The following is a 23,037-nucleotide window of genomic DNA, read 5'->3' on the forward strand; positions in this document are numbered from 1 at the left end:
GTTGTACTTAGAAAACTGAAGATACAGGTTGGGGGAGTTGCATCAAATTAAAAACAAACCTCGAGCAATTCTGTCTAATGAAAATTAGGGGAGGAAAAGAAAATGGGTCCATTCTGTATGCCACCACAGCTACATCATCGCCATGTGAATCTGCTGCTATCTGAGTAAAATACTCTGACAAGAAAATAGCCTTTCTTTATTCAGTGTGCTTATTTTTCCCTTCCTCTTCCACTGTCTCTTGTCTCAGTGCAGATCCTCAAGTGATCTGTGTTTAAGATCATATTAAGCAATTTCAGCACACCGTATCTCTTTCCTACAGGTTTTCCTGTAACTTAGTTATAGAAAATTACTGAAATAAATATCCCCTCTAGTTTTCTTCTCTCTAGTGCCATGCTATAAGAAACTAGAGTTCAGTTTGCTTTCCCGAAACTCTGCTCTCCACATAAAAATTCTATATGATTGTTCCATACTGTGAACCCAAGTCTGAGGTTTAAGCTATTAGAACAAAGTGTGGTGTACATATGTGAGAATTTTGTTAGTTACTGCAGAGGCTGCGATCTCGTCATACTTTTCAAGCTAAGCAGGATTTGGCTGGGTCAGTACTTAGAACACCTCCAAAGAAATCCTAGGTTCTTCATGAAATGGTGGTGATTCATTAGGTAGCCTTCCCCTTGAGTCAGTGTTTGGGGACACTACAGTTGGTGTCCGCTTTTGGATGAGATGCACAATTGAGGTTTAGGCTAGTGATAACCAAAAATCTCATAGTAGTCTTCTCAAGACTAAGATGGCTAATCCTGATGTCCAGAACAAATTTCAGTTCAGATAACTACATTTTTCTAGGGTGTAATGTTGCTGTGAACCGCTAAACAGAGGGTACATTTTACCTAATAGAGAACTGACTATAAACCAGTGATTCCTAAATAGTTTGTAAAGCACTTTGGAATCATTCTGGATGAAGGTCTAGTGTCCATGAATATCATTTATTTTTCCTTTTTGGAGAGAAATTTCAGAACTACTTGTAACTTTTTCAATATTGATTCATTGGAAAAATATCTTGGCAACAGCAGCAAAATCTTTCCCTTTTCTTCAGGCCCAGGTATTCATAACAATTTTAAAGAGGCCTTATTTATTGGTTTCATACCTAAGATGTTAATTTACTTGAGCTTGAAGAACAAAAATCACCATCTCTGTATCTGACCCTTAGTTTGCAACTTTTAGACTGAAGGAGCTGACTGCAGAATGGGAGGCTACGGAGAAATTCCTATGTAAACCTCTTTCTGCTGAAACACTGAGATATAATTCCACCTGCTTTAAGGTGGTAATTACATTTTAAGCAAGCAGATACGAACAGATAATCCTGCACATTTCTTTTTTAGACTTAGATTCTATATAAAATGCTCAAAGTATATGCTAAATCTTTACAGAAGAGCATTACATTAGAGTACTAGTATGTTAATCACTTCACCTTATGTTGTTATAATTGTAGGATGATAAGTGGCGCAGTAGATTGATGCTCTGTTCTTTTAACTCTGGAGGCCCAAGTATTAATCTAGTTCACTTCACAACCTGCTCCTTAGTAGAAATTATGTAATCATCACCATCTGGCTGCGGACAGAGGAATGTTTTCAGATAGAAGTGAGAGGCAATAAATGGCAAAATTACATGGAGAAGTTTGTGCGGGACCTCCTTACAGTATACTTGGCTCTAGTTAGTGCTAATGATTTCTTATCTTTTTGTGGTCCAAATATCAACTATTTATTTTTTAAAAAATAAAGTAGTTGATGGTTAAGATATTGCATGATACATTTTGTAGTTGGATTCTAATTCTAATGTAATTTTTTTAAGGCGATGATACATGTGAATATCTTCTCTCCAGTGGGAGATTTCTTGGGGAAAAAGTATGGCAGCCCCACAGTTGTATGATGCATAAATATAAAAATAGGTAAGGATATCACCTTATATTCTTTTATTTTTATTCTATTCTCTACAGGGGAAGGTAGTAAGAAATCTGTTTACTGGACTGCAGTCTTCTCTTTTGACTGTCTTGATGCTTGCATCTGATTGTTTTTAAATGGGTTATAGTGAAATACATAATTTATCAGAGATCAGAAAAGGACCCTCAGTGTAAGTCCTTTGTGGCAGATATTCTTTTCATTATGTGTCTAGAGTGCTAAGCATAATAGGATCGTGCTACTAAATATAAATAGATAAGAGTGGTAGTAATAATTTATACTGCACATTTTGTTTATTATGAAGAATTTAAAGATAGTTCAAGGTGCATCACATGTTTTATGTATGGTTTCAAATTGTGATTTAAAGGTAAAATACGATTCTTGGTTATAATATCCCAAATCATTCATTCATTCATTCATGCCCGTCACCCCAACCGGGGTATGGGCCGCCAACCACAGATCTCCATAGTCTTCTATCCTGGGCCATTCGCTCTAGCTGGTTCCAGGTATAGCCCATTTTTTTGCTATCAACCTGAAGGTCGCGTCGCCAGGTATTTCTTGGGCGGCCTCTTTTCCGCTTGCCTTGGGGGTTCCACTGCAGTGCCTGTCTGGTGATGTTGGTTGGCTGCTTGCGTAATAATATCCCAAATAGTTAATGTATATTCCTTTTTTAGAATTTTTTAATAAGAAAATGTACTAAATAATGTTGAGAAATAAAAGTACCTATCACTTTTCTCTTCATTCACTTAATATAGAAACCGTGACAGATACCTTTATCACTCAAAATTATTCTGTTATTTAATAAAGTTATACAACTTCTCAGTCTTTTTTATTTTTTTCAGCACCACCCAATGGGAAAGAGAGTCCTTTCATGCCTACAGTAATTTGTGTAATCAAATAATCAGGGTGGCTCTTTATTTCATACCTATCCCTTGTTATATGTAATGCATTCAGTATTTTTAAAAAACCAAACAATTTACCCTTCTTTAGAGTTAGATGTAATGTTTAGAATTTTCTGTATAATATTCAAGATTTCCTTTAAGGAATTATCAATTTCCTTCATTAAATTGATTCCTTAAATAATGTAATATGTTAATTTTGTAATGCTGTTTCTTTTTGCAGTGAAGCAAAAAACTGCCTCCTAGACAAACATATTGCATTTATAGGAGATTCCAGAATTCGCCAGTTGTTTTATTCTTTTGTAAAACTCATAAATCCTCAAGTCAAGGAAGAAGGAAACAAGGTAAGACTGCCTTTTTCCCTGCCAATTTGTCACTTAACTGTTAAAACTTTACTTAATTTCCAGGTTGAAAACACCAGAAACTGGGTTTTTTCTAAGGACTTTGATGTCTGCAATGGGCATTTGTTGGGAAATAATACTACTTGCTATCCTAACATTCAGGAAAGGGAACCATGTGGCATAGTTCTGCAGAGAAACAAATCAAGCACTCGATAGGGAGATTGGGTCCAAGCAATTGTCAGAGGGTGATAACAGGAATGTTTGGCATCCTGAGAAGTGAAGTGGGAAGTTTGCAGAGGGAGGGTTCAGCAGATGATAGTTTTCTTTCCTATTCAACTAAGGTGGCTTGTCCAATGGCAACTAAGTGAGATGTGTTTTTCTGATGAGAAAAGATGGCTGTCACAGTGTGTGATGACTTGGAAATCTGTGAGATTATGAACTCTCTCTATGTATATTTACCAAGCTGCAAACTCTGTTTTGAATGTGGGGACAAGGTGCCTTTTCAGTGATCTCTTTACCTCCATATTACATTTTATGGACTGAAATGCCAAGGCATAGTGATGCAGGATTAACAATAGACAGTTGTTAAATTGGTATGGTCCTCTATTCAAGTACAAACATCCTAGACAGTAAGATAATGTCTACCCCAAGAATTGGCTAGATGGGGAGGGGTCACTTGGTAACAAAGTCATCTGGTATTGGGCTCTGGTCACCTGAGGAGGCTGATCAGGAGGTCACCTGACAGAGGGACTGGAAGGTTACAAAAGTTGCTCTGTTGGGAGTTCTTTGTTAATCTTTCACCAATTTAAGATGTTGGAGACAGCTGCAAGAACTGGATGAGGTTGAGGCAGGTTCCTCCTGTCCATCTACCTATCTGAACATAGATGGCCCTCCAAGGGAAGAGTGAGCTACAGTGTGGGGCATTGTGTTCAGGATGTGTGTTGTTTTCTATATGATCTATATCCTCTATGTATTTGTCATGCTTAAGTAAAGAGCAATAACTTGTCTCTATCTGTGTTATATGTTACACCTACCATGTGGCCCTTTGAAGAGGGGAAACTAGAATGCTTACACCTTTGGAGTTCTGGGAAAGAGTATGTTTAAGCTTGAGGGGCGGGGGGAGCTGAGGAGTCAGCAGTGAGACCAGAGGGGCTAGGAAGCTGGGCCATATGGTTGCAGCCTAGACAGAAGATCTGTGCTCCAGAGATGTCCCTAGGGACCCAAAGACAGGGACAGTGGGCTTTGTTCAGACTTCAGAGGCTTAAAACACCCAGGGAACCAATGGCAGGGTCTCCTCATAGCAAGCTGATGAGCCACCAGTAGAGGGAGCCCAATCTGATCTATGCCAGTGTTTTGTTTTGTTCTTTTAGCCAATATTAATTCAAGTCTTGTTGTAAGTCATTTCTTGAAAGGTTAATTGCTGATTTAATCTGCACTTAAGTCCTGGATGCATTGACTGATATACAAGTCTGATTGGGGCTGAAATTAAAAATAGCTTTCTGCCTTGCCTTTCTTGTAAATGGCACTGAAATACAGTTGTGTGTTCATTTTCTGAAGATAAGTGAAGCACAGCTTGCTAAGTGGAGCCAGAGATAGACTATAGTGATATAGTCTATTAGACAGCAAAATCATTAACTTCGTCTGCTGTTCAGGGTTTGTATTCAGCTTCAGGTCAGACTTGTTGTCAAGGCTGATTCCCCACTCTGGCACTTGGAGTGCAGAAGGTTGGGGCCCTCAAGGACTCTAAAAATTAATACTTACCACTCCAGGCTGGTATTAAACTTCCAAGGTTACAGCTTCTCTCTGACCTTGGAGTGGTAGATGCTGCCACCACCCAAGTGCAGAATCCCTTTGAAACCCCAGGAAGGCGCACTTGGGAATTCCTTCCTGTGGGGTACCCTCAAACCCTTTCACCCCCCACTCTTCTGGGGAAGAGCTGAGAGAGGGGAAAAAAGGAAATCAGCTGTTGCCACCAGCTAATTAAACAACATGTGCACAAACCTCTTAAGACACAAAAATCCACTTCTGTTAATAAAGTTTACCTTTTTTAAGAATAAAAAAAAAGAAAGAAAGAAAATACATCTGGGAATTTAGGTTTTTGCTAGATTTAAAAAAAAAAAACCCCTACAAGGATTAAGCATCAAGAATAGCTTTCTTGAGGTCCAGCTTAAAGGTGACACCAAAAGCTGCATGCAAAAAAACATCTGTTAGTCTATAAGGTGCCACAGGATTCTTTGCTGCTTCTACAGAACCAGACTAACACGACTACCCCTCTGATACTAAGCAAAAGAAAAACACTTGTGGACTCCTCTGGGCTAACCCTAAGCCATAAATAAATAAAAATAGAGGAACCTAATTGTGTCTTCCTAGACATTTCCTGATCTACTTACATACCTGGGGTTCAAATGAGTAGTTGCCAGGTATGATACTGAGGATTTTTCATACCTGATCCCAAGCTTCTTACAGCATAACTGCAGCCCTGTCTGCCTTTTCCTGGAGAACAACCACAGACCCACAAAGGGGAGTCGTTTTTCAATTTTAGAAAGTTCTAGCCTTCCCATTGGCTCTTTTGGCTAGGTGTCCACTCACTTCCTTTTACCTATGCATAGCAATGAGACTTTTTAACCCTTTACAGGTAGAGCAATTAGAGAACAGCTACTAAGAGGGATTTTATAGCTGCTGGCTGGCTGGGTGTCCATAAAAAAGAGCTCCCCCCTCCCTTTCATTTATCATACTTGTCAATTATTTAATACAGCCAGGGTATTTAAATGCACTTTAGCGGTCTGTCTAGCAGGCAGCATGTAATTAAATTTCACTTGTCAAAGCCAGATGTTTGGCTGATTGGATAACAGGAGTTTTCCTAGCGTGGGGGTTGGTGTTGGATATCTTGCCAGAGTTGGGGAGTAGTTTGGCAATTATGAGAGTTTGGTGGGGAGGAGTAGTTAGGTTAGTTCTGAGCTGGAAGACCTTTGTGTCAAATGCTTATGAAACTGATGGGGTAACAGTGCACTTAATAGACATTGGAAGATATCTGAAGTTTCAGGATTGCTGAATAGGGGGAATCACTGGCTTATGGAGAAAGAATGGGTATATTTGTCTACAGTACCTCAGCTCAGTTTGTGGAGGGAAAGTGTACTTGTCCTCTTTGTTTCAGGGATTTAAGCTGAAATAATACAACTCAGTTTAATGTTAAAGGAGTATTTGTGTCTACTGTAATTAAGGATGCCTAACTTATTCCATTCTAATCTCCTGTTTTCAGTCAATACATTATGAATTACATATTCCAGGCTTGATTTCTGCCTGTGGTGATTTTATTTTTTTCTGGAAACTTTGAGCAAAATTGGTTCAGCTGTTAGAGTACCAGGGGAGCAGGAAAGTAGGCATGATAGTGGTATAGACCAGGGAACTGTGAGAGGAAAATGTTTTGTTTCTATTTCAGCCCTTTGAGAGGAATATTAAGGAAAATAGTGATGTCTAGAGAGGAAAGAGTTCAGACTTTTTGAATCATTTAGTAATAGAAAGCTATGGTGTTCCCAGGAGCTGCTAGGGGAACATAGCACCATATGCCTGAGATACATTTCAAAGTTTTGCCAGCATAGCTATATCAGTTAGAAGCATGAAAAAATCAGTTAGGCCAGCAACAAAAAAACAAAAAACAACTTTTGCTAGTATATCTTATTTCCTCCGGGAAGTGGTATAAGCTGTACAGACAAAAGAACTATTTTTCTGGTATAAACTGTCTCCTCTAGGAGCTGTACTAGCAGACACTTTTTAGTGTAGATGAGGCCTTAGATGGGAGATGAATAGAGCCCTGTGTGGATACAAAACTTGTATCTGCACCCAATCCGCAAAAATGGTCCACGGATATCCGCAGATTTGCAGGGCTCTAGAGATGAGAAGGATCAGTATTTGAACATACACTACCTTCCAGTAGAACAAGTTTAACTTGTTTTTTATTTTGGCAGCATGGAAACATTCTTTTTGAAGATAAATCTGCATCAATTAAAGTGGTAAGTTTTTTGTGGTAATAAGCCCCAAACTATAATAATCAATGTATAATTTTATATGCTCCCCCTATACTTCTGGTGAAAACAATTAAGGTCCTCTTTTCAGAGATACTGATTAGTCACAAATTAAACAGAAGTCAAAATCAGGATTGCAGGTGCTCAGCACCATTTATGATTGGACTCTTTCCCCCCCCGCCCCGAAGATTTGTATCTTAAAGTTTAGTGAAATCTGAGTAAGGTCCTTTGAGGTGTTTTCCCCAATCATTTCCATTATCTTACAGGAGCTTTGGACTCAATAGTAGTGACATGCAATATTAGTCCTCTCATCAGATCTCATAATTGGCCCTTCCAATGGAAGTAGCTTGTGATACTTGGAGCAAGGAATGTGGTAAATGCAGATGAGCTTGTGCCACCCCAACCAATTCTCTGCCCTTGGTCCACTTTGATTGCAGTAACAGAGTGAGCCAAATGTATCACCAGTGTAGAAGGTTTTACACACACACACACGCACACGTTGTGGGGAGGTTTTGAGGAGAACTCTGTTCTCCTTCCCCAGTGGTCTGGGAGTGTGGTCTTCCTCCTGCGAAGACCTCGTTACTTTCTTCCCACTCCTTTCCATATAATTCATCGAGAGAGTGCATGTTGAGTGGATTACTTAGGTCTTTGGAGGGAGCTATGATTTAAAAAGGATGGTCGGTGTTGTGTTCTGGAGAGGAGAACTGTGTGTTAGACCAGTCTTTCTGCCTTCATTATAACATTTTCTTACAGTTCTTTGTTTTATATTTTCCCTTAGATATGACACTGTCGCCACTGTACTTTTTAGGAGACTGTAGTACCTCTTGAATGTGGAACCAGAAACTACTTATGATGTCAGTAGCAGCTTGGGCCTTAAATAGAGAGGGAATAACGTTAGCTGAAGTACAAATAAAGTTTTACATAAATCTTTTGGAATTAATTGAGAGATTTTATTTTTATTAAGGAGAATGATTTTAATAAAGTGCAAGTCATTAGCTCTTTTTGTTTCCCTCTGCTCTGTTTTTAGAAGCCGGTAATGTGAAATGCTAGTGCCAAATGTTAGGACTCAACATAGTTTGAAATCTGGAATATTAAGCTTTCAGAAAATTGGTTTTCTAGTTCAGAGATTTGCAAGATAGCTGTTGCTAAAAGGTGTAGAGAATGAAGCTAAAAGTTAACTAGAATACACTGATGTGATTCTTTGTAAACCTTAAAACATTTGTTTCTGTCCTTGATATTATTGGAAAACTGAGACTCTTTGCTTCCAACTGGTTTAAATAAAATAAATAGAAATTAATGGAGATACCCTATCTGATTTTACCTCAGATCCCTAAGTGGCCCCCTCAAGGATTGAACTCACAACCCTGGGTTTAGCAGGCTAATGCTCAAACCACTGAGCTATCCTTTCCCACAAAGGTTTAGATTCTGTGTGAAATCTTGGCTCCACTGAAGTAAATGACAAAACTCCCATTTATTTTACCCTTTGTTCCTGTCTGATTAAGATATAAGATCTTTCATCTATGATTGGTCCATGAAATGAACCAAAATTTGGACCAGTGTAATTTTCCTTGTATGAAATGCATTGCTTGCAGTTGATATACACATGCATTTTCTGAATGATGAGCTACTCTTAAATTTACTTACAGGTATTAATATATTCTTTTTACAGGATTTCCTGTGGTATCCAGAAGTTAATGGCTCTATGAAGCAATGTATCAAATCTTGGACTGAGGTGTGTTCTAAAAATATATTAGAAAATACCAACAGATTGAGGGACCTAGTCTCCTATTGTTCCATGTGCTGAACTCATATTGTATACAAGTTCTGAATGTAGATAAAGGAGAATAATAATTTAAAAAATTAAGATCAAGTTGTACACTAAGAGCTCTAAAAAAATATAGTGTTACATCTATTATATCAACAGGATGTATTCACACAGAACGAGCTAACCCAAACTGCAGAAATTCACAATGTGGACTCAAAAGTTTAGAGCTCAAATGAAAGTCTCCAAAGAATCCCACAGCTCTAATATCTGGTGAACTCTTGCAAACTTGGAGGGGTGCATTGGATCTTATAATTATGCATTAGTTACACTTACTGTCTAATATGATTCTTGTTTTTATGCTATCCAGCATGTCAGGTGTTCTTTAAAATTGCTGGTTAACAAATTACTATACTTAACAAATATAACAACTTGAACTTGTATCTCTCTTGATAATTAGTCAAGTTGTTCGCAAATTGACTCTTACTAAAGAATAGTTGTCATTTCTGGGTTTCTTCCTTTGATGATTCTATGATGGCTCATTATGCCAGTCTCCACTCCCACTTGTTAAATTTTCAAACAAACATCTCTGTGCTTTTTCCCATGCTGCCCCTCAGGTTTGGGAGGAATTCCCTGTAAACATCTGTGAAGCTACCTCTCTATCCGCCTTCAAAACCTTCTTTAAAATTATCCTTTTCCATGATGACTACAAAACGGTTGACAGCAGTTAGGCTGCTGGTGTGCAGAGACCACTACCCATCATGCTGACTAATATTGTCTCATTGTTTTCTTGTTAACCCCGGCCCCTCTCTTGCCTCCTCCTGTCTCTTTTGTGTTAAATTTAGATTGTAAATGCTTTGGGGGCAGGAATTGTCTTTGTTCTGTGTTAGTACAGCACCTTGCATAGTGGGGTCCTGTCCATATATAGGACTCTTAGGCACAACAATATTACAAATAATAATATGATTATCACTTAATTATTTAGACAAATTCCTTTTTTTATGGACAAATATCTTCAGTCATTGGCCACTTCATAACAATAAACATGTCTAGAATATTTATTTCAGCTGCTATAATGCATGTTTGTGTGATTTAGCAATGCATAGCATCTTATGAGTAGATGCCTGGATAGCTTTTAAAGAGAAAACTTAAATATTGCCTAACTCAATAAATGATTTTGAACATATGGAAACATGATGATACTTTGCACTTACATTGAACCTTACATCTGAGGATCTCACTGCTTTACAAATTCTTTAGCCTCACAAGACAGCTGAGATGTGATAAAATTGAGGCACAGGTGTTAAATAACTTGTGCAATAAATTGAATAATAGCTTTTAGTGATTTGTGAAGATATTTAGAAGACTAATCTCTCTTTTACTTTGTGTTTTAGGGTTCTATTGGAAAACCTCATGTAATTGTAGTAGGTGCTGCTACGGTAAGATTTTCATGCAGTAGGCATTCTGGTGAGAATTTTCAGGAGAATATGTATGCTTCTAGAAACGTGACAAGAGGAAGTAGTTACTTTTAATTTCAAAAGGGAAAACATACACTGATTGTCAATCTTCTATTCCAATTGTCTTGTTCTTGTTATAACCAATACTTTTTAAAATATCAGAGTAATATTTGTATATAGATGTATGGTGTACAGTAATATTTGCTTACCGTTTCATTGTTAAAGATTGTGTTTTGGCTTGATGCATGGATGAAATGTAGAACAAATCCTATGAGAAGATAGCCCAGGTACTTCATAAACGATTTAAATATTTTTATTAATAATTTGGCCAACTGAATATCAATTTTTTAATGAATATTGTTTTAAAAAAAAATATTGACCTTGATAATTGTCCTGTCTGCAAGGTTTTCCTTCCAGGAATCCATTTTTCTTACTTAATTTAAACTCTTCTATGCTCTGTCAGCTGGTTGAATACCCCCTTCTGCTGTCAGGAGCCACCTAAGTATCTGTGGTTCCTGAGACTGAGAGTTTTGACATCCTGATTCAGGTATCTAAAGCTCAGGGCAAGTCTACACTAGAGTGCTACATCATCACAGCAGCACTGATGCAGCTGCGCCACTATAGTGCATCTGGTGAAGACGCACTATGCCGATGGGAGAGTGTCTGCCACTGACATAGTGTGGGTATGTACAGTGCTTAGGTCACTGTAACTTGTGTCACTCGGGGTGGCGTTTTCACACCCCTGAGCAACGTAAGTTGCATCATTTTACTTGGTAGTGTAGACTAATCCTCATTCTCTCCCCACTTCCAGTAGGAAGAAGAGTAGGGCCCTTCCCCCAATGCCAGGTATCAGCACCACTTCAGGAAATGGAGTAGTCTTCCTACTATCTGCCACCTTTAATGACATTATCCCAGTTAGCAAAAATACCCCAAATTAATGTAGAGGCAATTCACCATGTTTTAATGATTACCAACTAAGAAGAATCAGCCTTTCTTTAGGAAAATAACTGAAAGGTACAAATGCAAAACATGATTTAAATCATCAGTTTCAATCAAGGTTTCCTGTTTGCGGATTTAAATCATGATTAAATTTGTCAGTTTAAACAGTTTGGTTTAAAACGGTCTACCCTGGCTCAAATTCAGGAGTAGTACACTGGAAACAAAATCGTTTGAGTGCTGCTCTTTGATCTGTGAATTTGGAGACAATACCTGTCTAGGAGTCCTGCTAATCTGTAAACCTCTGGACACCAAAAGTTTCCAAGAAGAGGTGATGTGAACTTCTTGACTACACCAGACTACATGTATACAAGAGCCATATGTCAGCTGTCTGGAGTGGCTCACAAATGTGAATACCAGCATCAAGGCCGACTGTTACAAAGCAGGGCACAAACCCCAAACTGATTGTGATTCTATGCTTAAATTTCACCAACTAAGTAAGTATCAAGCATGAACTCCTCAAAAACTATAACAGTCACAGACAGTCCCCTTGGTATTCCAGTCTATCTTACCACCCCAGGCAAGCCTTCCTTTGTGACAGCTGGTGCCTTACACCAAAAATCAAAATGATATTCAGGCTACTCCCAGGCCCAAATGACCGGTCACTTTCCTTAAGTCAGTCACATCTCAGAGCTCAAACCAAAAACAATGTGTGTAGCCAATGCTATAATAAACTAACTGAAGATTTATTAACTAAGGAAAATAAATGAGTTATTTACAAAATTAAAGCAGGTAAACACACACACACACAAATGAGTTATAGTCCTTAGTTTCAGAAGACGATAGAAGCTGTTGTAATATGCAAGCTCTATATGTCCTTTAGGGCTAACCCAGGCTAAACAGTTTGGGGGCCCTTGCTTATAAAAATAAATAATAATATAATTAAGATATGCATGCCAATCTCCTAACTAGAGAGGCCCCCTGAAGGTCATCAAAGTCCAGCCGCTGCCTTCACTAGCAGGATTGAGCTCACAACCCTGGGTTTAGCAGGCCAATGCTCAAACCACTGAGCTATCCCTCCCCCCTTTAAGATGCTTAGACGTCTTTGCCCTTCAGAGTTCAAGCAGCACAGGGAGAACAATTTCTTCTTGACAGGGATTTTTATTCCCTTCTCCCCAAAACTCAAGCTGATGGGATGAGTGTTTGTGCACTGTCTCCTCTTCATGGGTGTGGGAGGGAGCAATCATCAAAGTCTTTTGTCCCCTGATGTTGCACAATAGCTTGCTGATGTCTATGGGCCTTGTTTCATTGGGCAGGAGATGACGCCTCTTGTGGTAAACGAATATTTCACACATGTTAATGCATCTCTCCTGACTGTGGGGCTTTATAGTTTCAGAGCAAACACCTAAATATTACCTTATAACGTGGGACATAGATATTATGTGTGAGATTAATGCATGCAACAACTTCCAAGAATTTCATACAATCTAAACACATTTTTATAAATCTAATACCTGTTTTAATAATACTAACACAGAGATGAGCCAGACTGGTTTCCAGCTATGCATTGGTCAATGTTCAGTGAGGCCTGGGGGTCTTGGCATGAGCTAGTACCTGGTCTGCCAGCATCACACCATCTTGGGAGACTTCAGCGTCCACACAGATGATAGCCTAAAACTCCTATCTGAACTCTGTGCTTTTTGTTTCTCATAAGTTTTCTTAGAAGTCTCTCTTTCACACACAGACACCAATACCCCAGACAAATAGTAAGGCCTGGTCTACACTTAAAATTTAGATTGACATAACTATGTTGCTCAGGGGGTGTGAAAAAAAATCACACCCCTGAGAACCATGGCTGGGCTGACCTAATCCCTGGCGTAGAAGCAACCAGGGAAGAAAGCTTCCATTGACCTAGTTACTGTTGCTTGGGGAGATGGATTACCTACAGCGACGGAAGAACCCCTTCCATCATTTTAGGAAACAGTTATGCTGCAGTACTGAAACAGCATAGCTACAGTGCGGTAGGTGAGCCTTTATAGCACCTGTATTGTAGGCATGGCCTGGGGCTGGGCACTAACACGAGAAACTCAAGAATAGCCCCCAGTCCTGATTGCACCGTGTCCTACCCCACATAGAAATGAAAACTCCCTGATATAAGATGAAAAAAATCACCACCATAGTCTACTCCTGAAAATCAAGTTCCAAAATGTATTTACAGAAAACTCTACCCAGTCAAGAACTAGAAGAACCAGTGAAGCATAACTATTGTTCCCTGACTACTGCTTATAGATAGTCCAGTACCAAAATGCCCCCTTCTAGCTAACTGCAGTCAAGGGCATCACCTTTGACTTCGAACTTTGCCTTTGTGGATATGAAAGAGAAAAATGAGCCAGCAATACACAGATGACACTCAGTTCTCTGTCCTTTATCTCATACTAAACAACACCATCTTCAAGTTGGTCAAAGTTGAACTTGTATAAGACTGAAGTAATACTCATAGGTTTCTGAAACACTTTCCTATTTCTGCAGCCTGTGCCCCCTTGCCACTACCAAGCATGTCTGCCCTCACATTAAGTTGTTCTGCTGCCTTTGGGTCCATGGGATTCCTCAGCATTATTTGATGCTGAAGTACTGATGGTAACAGAAATTCCCATTTCTGTCTTTGACTGGCCAGAATACTGTGCCCCTTCTTGGGCTTAGCAAAAGTATCTGTTTTGATATTCAGGGTTCTCTATCGGATTGGGCATAGCTTCTGAATAATTTGTTTCTCGCTCCAAGATTATGACCTCTCACAATAGCTACTTTCCACTGAAATAATGAAACAGTTGACCCGCTGGAACAGGCTTGAGTGTGTAGAAGAAACACCTTTCATAGGAAATGGACCTAGATCATGTAATTAATTCCCACAAACCATTACAATGGCTACAGGCCTCACCACGTTCAGGCTAATACAAAACTCATGTTTTTGGCTGTGCGTTCCCGCTGTAATGTCAACACAGACACACACAGAACAATAATTTAAAGAATTTCCTAAGCTATTTCTATTACAGGCTGGGAAGGAAGACAGAGAAAGATTTGTTGTTGTAATTTCTTAATATTTGGGAGGCACTTGGATACATAAATGTTCCCCTACAGGATTTGACCCTAACTCTTGTCCCTATATGTTACTGCTACCTTAATACTATTCCATCAAGTCATTGAGTTTCTAATCAAATTTGTATCAGAACAATTTTTGAGCAGACAAATGCCACCCTTATGTTAAACAGTTGCAATGTATATCTTTGTACTCTTTATGATAATAGTTCATTCTTCTGTTATGCACCTAGCCTGTCAAACCAACAAATGTTTTTAATGCTATAAAAATTATTAAAATATTTAAGAAATAAACAGGCTCTATAATAGTATTGAAAATAGCTGCTAATGATGGAGTGGAATCAGTAAAGTTTTATGATTGTATATACTTTAGAAATAAAGAATCTGAATTTTTTTTATTTAATCTTCTAGTGGTCTATCAAGATTCACAATGGCAGCAATGAAGCCCTCACGCAATATAAAATCAATATCACTTCAATAGCGCCTCTTTTGGAAAAATTAGCAGAGAGTAGTGATGTATACTGGGTCTTACAAGGTAAAATACAGTAGATAACTATAATTTGTGCTGTAATTGTCTGATTTGAATCACAATTTTGCAGACTGTGGAGGACTAAACCATCTTTCACTGCCTTGCTTTGCCCTGAGGTTGTTCATAAGTAGTCTAGTATGTGCATAAATATTCAGAAAATTTTGATATAAAATCTGGAAGACTTGGATCTTTGTCAATATTGGTATGCTAGATTTCACCCATTTCCTCTTGACTGTACATTCCATGTGTTTGACCTGTTCCTACCTTCATGAGTTAGAGCTATCTGAAATTACATGTGTTGACAGTTATATCTTGACATAAGCAGTTGATTTCTTCCTGGGGAACAAAAAATTTGAATCCCCCCTAAACACTGACTTCTTGTTGAAAGATTCCTGAAAACTTCTTCAAATTGTTTGACTTATACAACCCATGATAAAGCTTAAGAGAAATGTTCCTTTCAAGTTTTTTTATGTTATGGAGTTAGCTGTTAGCCAGAAAGAGAGACATTTTCCAAAGAGAGCACTGAGGCTGGGCATACCCACACCCAATAAGCAACCATGACTACAGTTAATTACATACATCAAATAGACTGGTGGTGTAAAATATTTTCTAACTTTAATAACTGAATTTTAACTTAAATAAAAAAAAAAAGCAGAGAAATTTAAGAAAAGGTTAAGCTGGCTTAGTTAATGGTTTACAAGTCAAGTTTTGCCAAAGGTTACACATGCAGTCTCAACTCTTTCAACCTTTTGTGTATTGTATTCGTTTTTAATTATATGATCACATACAATTTCTCAAATAATACAATATATGCAATATATATTCTACAACTTTATGACCTTATTTTGTGCATACTTATTAAATGTAGTGCTTACTAGTCTAATTAGCCCCCTAGCCATCATGGGATGGAATGCTCATGGTAGGAAGCACTGTGCACATCGGTGTTTTGCAGGATTTAGCCCTCAGATACACATGTGGGGCATGTGATAGTGTTCTGTACTATTCTGTACATCAATCCATTAAAGTCATTAGTATGAAACTACTCCTGGGGGAATTCTGTGCTACTGCATGCACATAATTAATGAGCCGTGCATATTTTTAATTTTTTGCGCAGAAAGACGCTTCTGCTGAAATGTTGCTGCAGTTCTGCCTTTTGCCCACCAGAGGGTGCTGTGGCGCAAGAACAGCAGCAGCTCCCAGCAGAAAATAACTTCTGTGGTTCTGCCTTTTGCCCACCAGAGGGCGCTGTGGCAATAGAACACAGCAGCAGCTCCTAGCCAGCTAGGGAAGACAAAGAGCCTGCCTTCTTCACAGCAGCTGTCAGGACAGGAGACAGGGGCTATGGGGAGACAGATGGTGTGGGGTGCTGGGGGTCAGAGAGGAGCTCATAAGGGCTAATCGGGGAGGACAGACTGGGGCAGGGGCTGAATGGGGAAGTGGAGGCACAGGCCCACGGGAGGAAAGTACAGGGCCACATGGTGATGGGGGAGGAGGTGGTAAGCTACATAGCGACAGAGGGTGGCTGAGTGAGGGCACAGAGAGACATGGGGGAGGGGTACAGTGACAGGGGAGTGGCTGGGTGGGAGCACAGACACACATGGGGAAGGGGTACAGAGCCACATAGGGTTGGGGAAGGGGTGTCTGAGTGGGAGTGGAGGGACACATGAACGAGGGTGTGCAAGGACACATGGGGGTACAGGGACACAAAGGGACAGGAACAGATATGCCTGACTGGGAGAGGCTAGGGGTTAGCCAGAGCCTGCATAGGGGAAGATCCCTAACAATCCCTCCCCGCTCGCCCCCCAAAAAACCTGTTCCAAACTTTTCCCACCCATACCCAACAAACTTCCAAATTCACATCCACGCTCCTTCCCAGCAATTTATTTCCCCCTCCCTCCGCTCCTTTGTTATCCCTGACTCCCCCAAGCCTTTGCACTGCTTCTGAGGGATGCAGGAAATATAGTCCTGTATTGTAGTTTAAATGAATTATTACACAGAATTCTGTATTAATACGCCTAGTAAGGAATCTATTTGTCAAAAAAACATTTCCTGAATCTTTTTTTATCTGTATTGTTACAGATATACTTGCTGACAGGTATATTTTGAAATAAATGACCAAAAATAATTGAAACTGATGTGATTATATTGTTGTTTTGACAAATATTCAGAATTCTGCAGATTTTTAAACTATTGTACACAAAATTGTTAATTTTTTGTAGCAGAATTTTTAATTTTTTGGTGGAGAATTCCCCTAGGAGGAATATGAAACATACGAAATAACTAATTCTTGCGCAGCATTTTACAGTTTCATGTCATAAAGTAATAGTGAAAATTATGCAGAAATACAGAGGCCATCTACATTAGTTCAGTTAAGTGCCTCATATCCTGAACTCCATCCATGTACTTGGAGAACATGTATAGAAATTGAATGTCATTAAAGGTAAAGTGGACTATGAAAATAGCACAAGCATAGAGGTATGAAAAATATAAGTGTTTTAATGTGTTTTTAAGGTTATAGGAAAAATAGTGTGATGTATTGAATTATTTGAGAACTAGTGTTTGATCATGAATTTAAAGATTGTGATGTAATGAATATGAGGGGACAGAATTAAGGTAGCTAATCCTGTTTTAATTTTGATGTTTCTGGATTTTTAGATTAGAATGTAAACACTTATGTAACCTTAACTGTATTGATGGCTGATGTGCCCATTTTAATGTTCAATTGACATATTCAACATTATGAATTCTGAACAAGCAGAGTTAGACTTAAAAAAAATATATAATCCCAAACTAGTATTGATGTGGGTTCATTGGAATGTGCAGGAGCATTTGAGAAGAGAAAATCTGTTCTTTACTAGATAACTAAATACATGTTCTGAGAGGTTTTAGGAAAACTTGCTCCCAAACGAAATTCTTGCATGCCAGGTTGAAGATTACAGTCTGAAACCTCATAAAAAACAAGGATTATAATACAAATGGTAAAACGTTAATTTTACCATCCAGCGTAGCACTGAAAAATTATCATTAATCTTTTAGGATGAATATAGTCTATAGAATTTGAGTTACGATGATTGATTTTTTTTTAATAAAGCTTAACATTCTTTTAAATTCAGATCCTGTTTATGAAGATATGTTGAGTGACAGTAGGAAAATGATCACTAATGAGAAAATAGATGCTTACAATGAAGCTGCAATCAGTATTCTGAACAGCAGCTCCAGAAATTCCAAAGCTAAAGTTAAAGTGTTCAGCGTTTCTAAACTCATAGCAGAAGAAACTATCATGCAGTCTTCAGATGGCCTGCATCTCCCAGAATCAAGCAGAGAAACAGTGAGTACTTTCATTGTTAGTCAACATAACAAAAAATTAATAATGGAGCAAGATTTTAATTGAACATGTTGTACTCATAATGGCAGATAGTATGAACTTTGATGTCCCTTGATGATTGTAGTCTTAAAAATGACACGCAAGAGTTTTCCAGGAAATTGTTTGCAAGACCCCAGCAGACGAAAGGGTATTTTTTGGGATCGTGCAAACAAATTTTACAAGATGCTACTTGCCATTTTGTAAGTAACTACGTAGCTGTTTAAAAAACGTAGTTTCTCCTATATGTTAAACACTATTGAGACCATCACTAGATCCTTCACATTCTGAGGAATCCAAGCTGCAAATTTGTTGCTTTCCTCTGCATGAATGAATGACAATCACAACTTTTTGGAAAGCTGTTCTCAGGGCTAAATCGTAAACCTCACCTTTTGTGAGTGTGCAGGATCCTCAACACAGTAGTAGTAATTCTGCTATGGCAGAGGCTGGGGGTATGTGGGGAACCCTTTCAGGGAATCATCATCCCATATAAATATCTGTAAAGGCTCCCTGCAGCACAACATGGAGGAAGTTTATGGTTATGGGGGTGGGCTAATAGATAGGCAAAAGGTGGGTTATTGGATCCAGGTCAGCTGGCAAGCTGTATAGGTTACTGCAACACTGAGTCTGCAGTAATGTTTGCAAAGCAGTTTTGCTGCCATTCCGCAGTTTGAGGTAGAAGTATTACATTTCCACACCCTCCATAGCAGACCTTCCCAGGTCTACTTATTTGGGTTGTGCTCCCGCCTGTGACTTTGGTTCTTGTTGCTTTTTCAAAATCAATAATAAAAATTAAAGCTGTTTGTTTACATGAGGACTCTTAAAAATATTGACTCAGATCTGTTAATATGGGTTATTTTAATCCTGGAATTTGTGTGTAACTAGCTGTGTGCACATATATGAAGTACTTAAATATAAAATAAGGGAAAATGCCTCTCTACTAATGCGAAATATTAGTAAATATATTTAAAAAAAATCTCCTATGCTGAGAATGTTTGATAGCTAGTTACTTGTTTCTTTGACAGAGTGCAATGATTCTTATGAACGTCTACTGCAATAAGATTCTGAAGCCCGTTGATGGTTCCTGTTGCCAGCCTCAGCCTCCTCTCACTCTGATACAGAAGCTAGCTTTTTGCTTTTTTGCTTTGTCCATTATTGGATATTTAATTCTCAGTTTTATTTATCGTAATAATCATCGAAAAAACAAGCCATGCACCGATATGGAAAGTGGAGAGGAGAAAAAACCTGTCACCAGTACATCTCCTGTTTCTACTCTAGAGACACTGTTACACTCCTTCTTCAAGCTGGGTCTGATCATGGCCTATTTCTATCTGTGTGACAGAGCAAATCTATTCATGAAGGAAAACAAATTTTATACACATTCATCTTTCTTCATACCAATCATCTACATCCTGGTTTTAGGGGTATTTTATACCGAAAACACCAAAGAGGTAAAGATCATGCTGGTGTCATTTCCCAGTTCAGGATTGTAATTGAATTCATTTTTATTCACTAAAATATTACAGGTCAAATTTTCAGAAAGATATCGCTGATGCTCTCACAAAATATAGAGTTGCATATGGTAATTCATTAATTGTACACAAACTGGTAATTAGGTGTAAAAGGATGTTTTTGCAAGTGCATTGGGTAAAGCATTTCTGTGGGTGCAGCTGCTGGTAGGGTTCATCCATCAACTGGCCACAAGGCATCAGAGTCAAATCCTAGTTCAGACTAGTAGATGAGCTTTGATTTATGGGGCAACATCTAATACACAGTGAACTTAATATAATGTCATTAGTGTAGAAGTTTTTCTTCTTAGACCCAACCGCCCATAAACTGGTTTATTGTTTTGAACTTTTTCTCCTCATTTTGTAGATGTTCGTTGTACTTGTTGGAATAGCAACACTCTTGTTTTGTTTTGCATAGACTAAGATGTTAAATAGAGAGCAGACAGATGAATGGAAAGGCTGGATGCAGCTTGTTATTTTGATTTATCATATCTCTGGAGGAAGCACTGTAAGTGATTTGAATTGAATTATTTTTTGTTAAAAGTAATGTGATTTGGATTCAATGCTTTAAAGGAAAAATAAGCTGCTGCCATTTACCGCCAGGATACAGAAGTTAAAATATCCAAGCATTTATTAGATTTGAGTATCATAAACAGTTCACGTTATGCTCCTCATTTAACCTTTAATTTCAAAAACATAATTTTTGTGAGGCCTCATTTATATCATTTCCTTCAGTAAGTGAAGATATCAATGGGGCTATGCTGTTTTTTGGGGTTTTTGTGTCTCCCCCCTTCACCCCCCCCCCATATATGCAGTGAAGGGGAATTATTTTCTCATTATGGAAGATGGTATTAACTTAATTACAAAAACTTGCTGGAGACAGCTTTTGTGTGTTTTAGGAGTTGAAACTGTTAAAGGCAACGTTCAATAACACTTTTTTCCCTTTTAATCCAGTTATAGACCCACAAGAAAGTAGAGCTGTTGATACAGTTGTAAGAAGTTCATTCAGATTTTACAATTTGAGAGAGGCCAGGTCAAAAGAGAATTGCTTTAAGTAGTAGTAAGTAGGTCATAACATTTCTTTCCTTTGGTTTACAATGACACAGTTTTATGAAACAGAAACACAACAAGCCTAAAATACAGAAGAACTTTCTCCTCTTGTCCCTGAACTTACTTACAATTAATAGTGTTTAAAAAAAAAAAGAGAGAGAGCACTTCTGTGGCCCTCTGTAAAAGGGTAAATTATTTTTCTCAACAGTTTTTGCCTGTGTATATGCACGTTCGGGTTCTGGTTGCTGCATATCTGTTCCAAACAGGTTATGGCCATTTTTCATACTTTTGGATCAAAGGAGACTTTGGATTGTATAGAGTGTGTCAGGTAAGAATAAATCTTTCACTGATTTTATATAAAAATATTTCCAAGTTCAGATCTCTCTGCTCGCTAAATTATCTGAGATAAAAATTATTTTGGTTGATATTCATAACAAACTGATCATTGTCTCTCTCTCATCTAGTCCATTTAATATAGTCTGATCAATCTAGTTTATCTAATACAAACATAATGAAAAATTTTAGAGAGAAGGCTGGTAACCCATTAGAATGTGGCTGAGGTGAAAAATAATCATTCTTAATATTTTCATCAGAATTTGGGCACAGTAAATAGTGATGAACATAAACCAGTGTAATATTATGAAAAGGCAAGACTGAAACCAACTTTATCTAAATTATCCATTTTGGATCTTTCTTTCTCCAACCTATCCTCCCATCTTGTCTGTTTAATGTGGATATTCTTTTTTACATACCACTAGACAACATTTTTCTGTTGGTCTCATACAAATAGATAAATATTTGGTGAATCCAGGATACTACCGCCTGGAAACAAAATCAATTTTTTCTCACTGTGAAGAGTGTGATGATGCTTACGGCAGCCAGGGCTGTCAGCCACCATGTTGCCACCTCCCTCCTGCGTGAGGAAGTCTTGCCTGTGAAAGCTGAGTGTTAGCTCCCTCACACAAACGGTCCATCAGCCACTCAAGTACTCTCCTTTGGGCTATACTAGCCCTGCATTTGCCCTGCAGGCTGACAATAGATGTACCCCAGGCCCTGGGTCCCTTCAGAGTGTCCCCCTATGGTATCCAGTCCCTGATCAGTAGATACCCACAGAAATCCCAGATCCTCTGTTCCCAAAGGAAGAGTGTACCCCAATTTAACAGTTTTACCTTAGACCAACACTCCTGTGTCACACACATCACTTGAGTTTGGTTATAGTAAACCAAAATAAGATTTATTTAAGAATAAAATTCAAATAGAATGGTTGCATATAAGATAAAATTGTAAAATGCAAACTGGGGCCTACACTCATTATTAGATAGGAAAGGTAAGTATTAAAGTTCAGTCTTTGGCAGCACTTGGTAGCCCCAAGGAGCTAGGACTCAGTCTTTCATGAAGCTCCCTCACTTTACCTCCTCAGTGAATGGCTCCACTCTGAGATATACCAAATACGTTTTTTGTCTTTATTCACAGACAGGGCAATCCCCGCACTGTCATACTGTTCCTTTTCACTTCCAAGTGGTTTCAGTGTTTATAGTGAGTCTTGTATGGTTTTCCATTGACTTGTCTATATTGGTGCAAAGATACACTGTCGAGCAATACATTACATAATCAGCTAGCTTGGGAAGGTGATCACCCAGACATATTTCCTGTGGACTCATTTTCACTCCAAAACCAGAAGGGAATAATTTGTTATATTATTTCTTAAATATGACCCTGTGATGGGTTTCCCGGGGTGCAACTTGGAAATGGGGTACCACTGAGCCCTCGGCCTCTGTCTCACCAACCTGGGATCCCTGTCACACTGTGATGCTGTGACAAGCTGCAAGCCCTCCAGGAACTGCATTTACACAGACATCCACAGGCAGGGACACACCCTGCTGAGTTACATGAACGCTTTTGCCAGCTACTCGTGAATCAACAATAGAGAGGCTCCACTGATCCCCACAGCTCTCCAGACCAGGACCCCAGAGTTGTACTAACTTGTCTTGGTCAGAAGCCTGACCAGTGTAAGTTTATTACCCAGTCCACCCCTCCCTCAGTGTGGAGAGGACATACACCAGCTCTTGTTCCTGAGCAGATTTCCCATGCATTTCAAGCAAAACCCACTGTTTTAGGTAAAATATA

General features: G+C 38.6%; 1 protein-coding gene across 7 annotated transcripts in view; it reads left to right on the top strand.

Moving 5' to 3' along the window:
* The window catches only part of CASD1 (CAS1 domain containing 1), a 62,448-nt gene that overhangs the window by 19,590 nt on the left and 19,821 nt on the right, over window positions 1–23,037 (top strand). For 6 of the 7 annotated variants that reach the window (XR_005594283.1, XR_005594284.1, XM_039525537.1 and 3 more), the window contains exons 2-11: window positions 1,846–1,942; window positions 3,075–3,195; window positions 7,158–7,202; window positions 8,884–8,946; window positions 10,371–10,415; window positions 14,874–14,997; window positions 18,105–18,319; window positions 19,378–19,803; window positions 20,279–20,368; window positions 21,119–21,238. Coding sequence is in view for 5 of the 7 variants with exons in the window: in XM_039525537.1 (XP_039381471.1) it covers window positions 1,846–1,942; window positions 3,075–3,195; window positions 7,158–7,202; window positions 8,884–8,946; window positions 10,371–10,415; window positions 14,874–14,997; window positions 18,105–18,319; window positions 19,378–19,803; window positions 20,279–20,368; window positions 21,119–21,238 (1,346 nt within the window). In the remaining 2 variants the exon portion in view is untranslated. The remainder of the gene's footprint in view (window positions 1–1,845; window positions 1,943–3,074; window positions 3,196–7,157; window positions 7,203–8,883; window positions 8,947–10,370; window positions 10,416–14,873; window positions 14,998–18,104; window positions 18,320–19,377; window positions 19,804–20,278; window positions 20,369–21,118; window positions 21,239–23,037) is intronic. The other variant, XM_039525539.1, reaches the window with a different exon arrangement.

The sequence above is a fragment of the Mauremys reevesii genome, linkage group 2, assembly GCF_016161935.1.
Source record: "Mauremys reevesii isolate NIE-2019 linkage group 2, ASM1616193v1, whole genome shotgun sequence".
Taxonomy (NCBI): domain Eukaryota; kingdom Metazoa; phylum Chordata; order Testudines; family Geoemydidae; genus Mauremys; species Mauremys reevesii.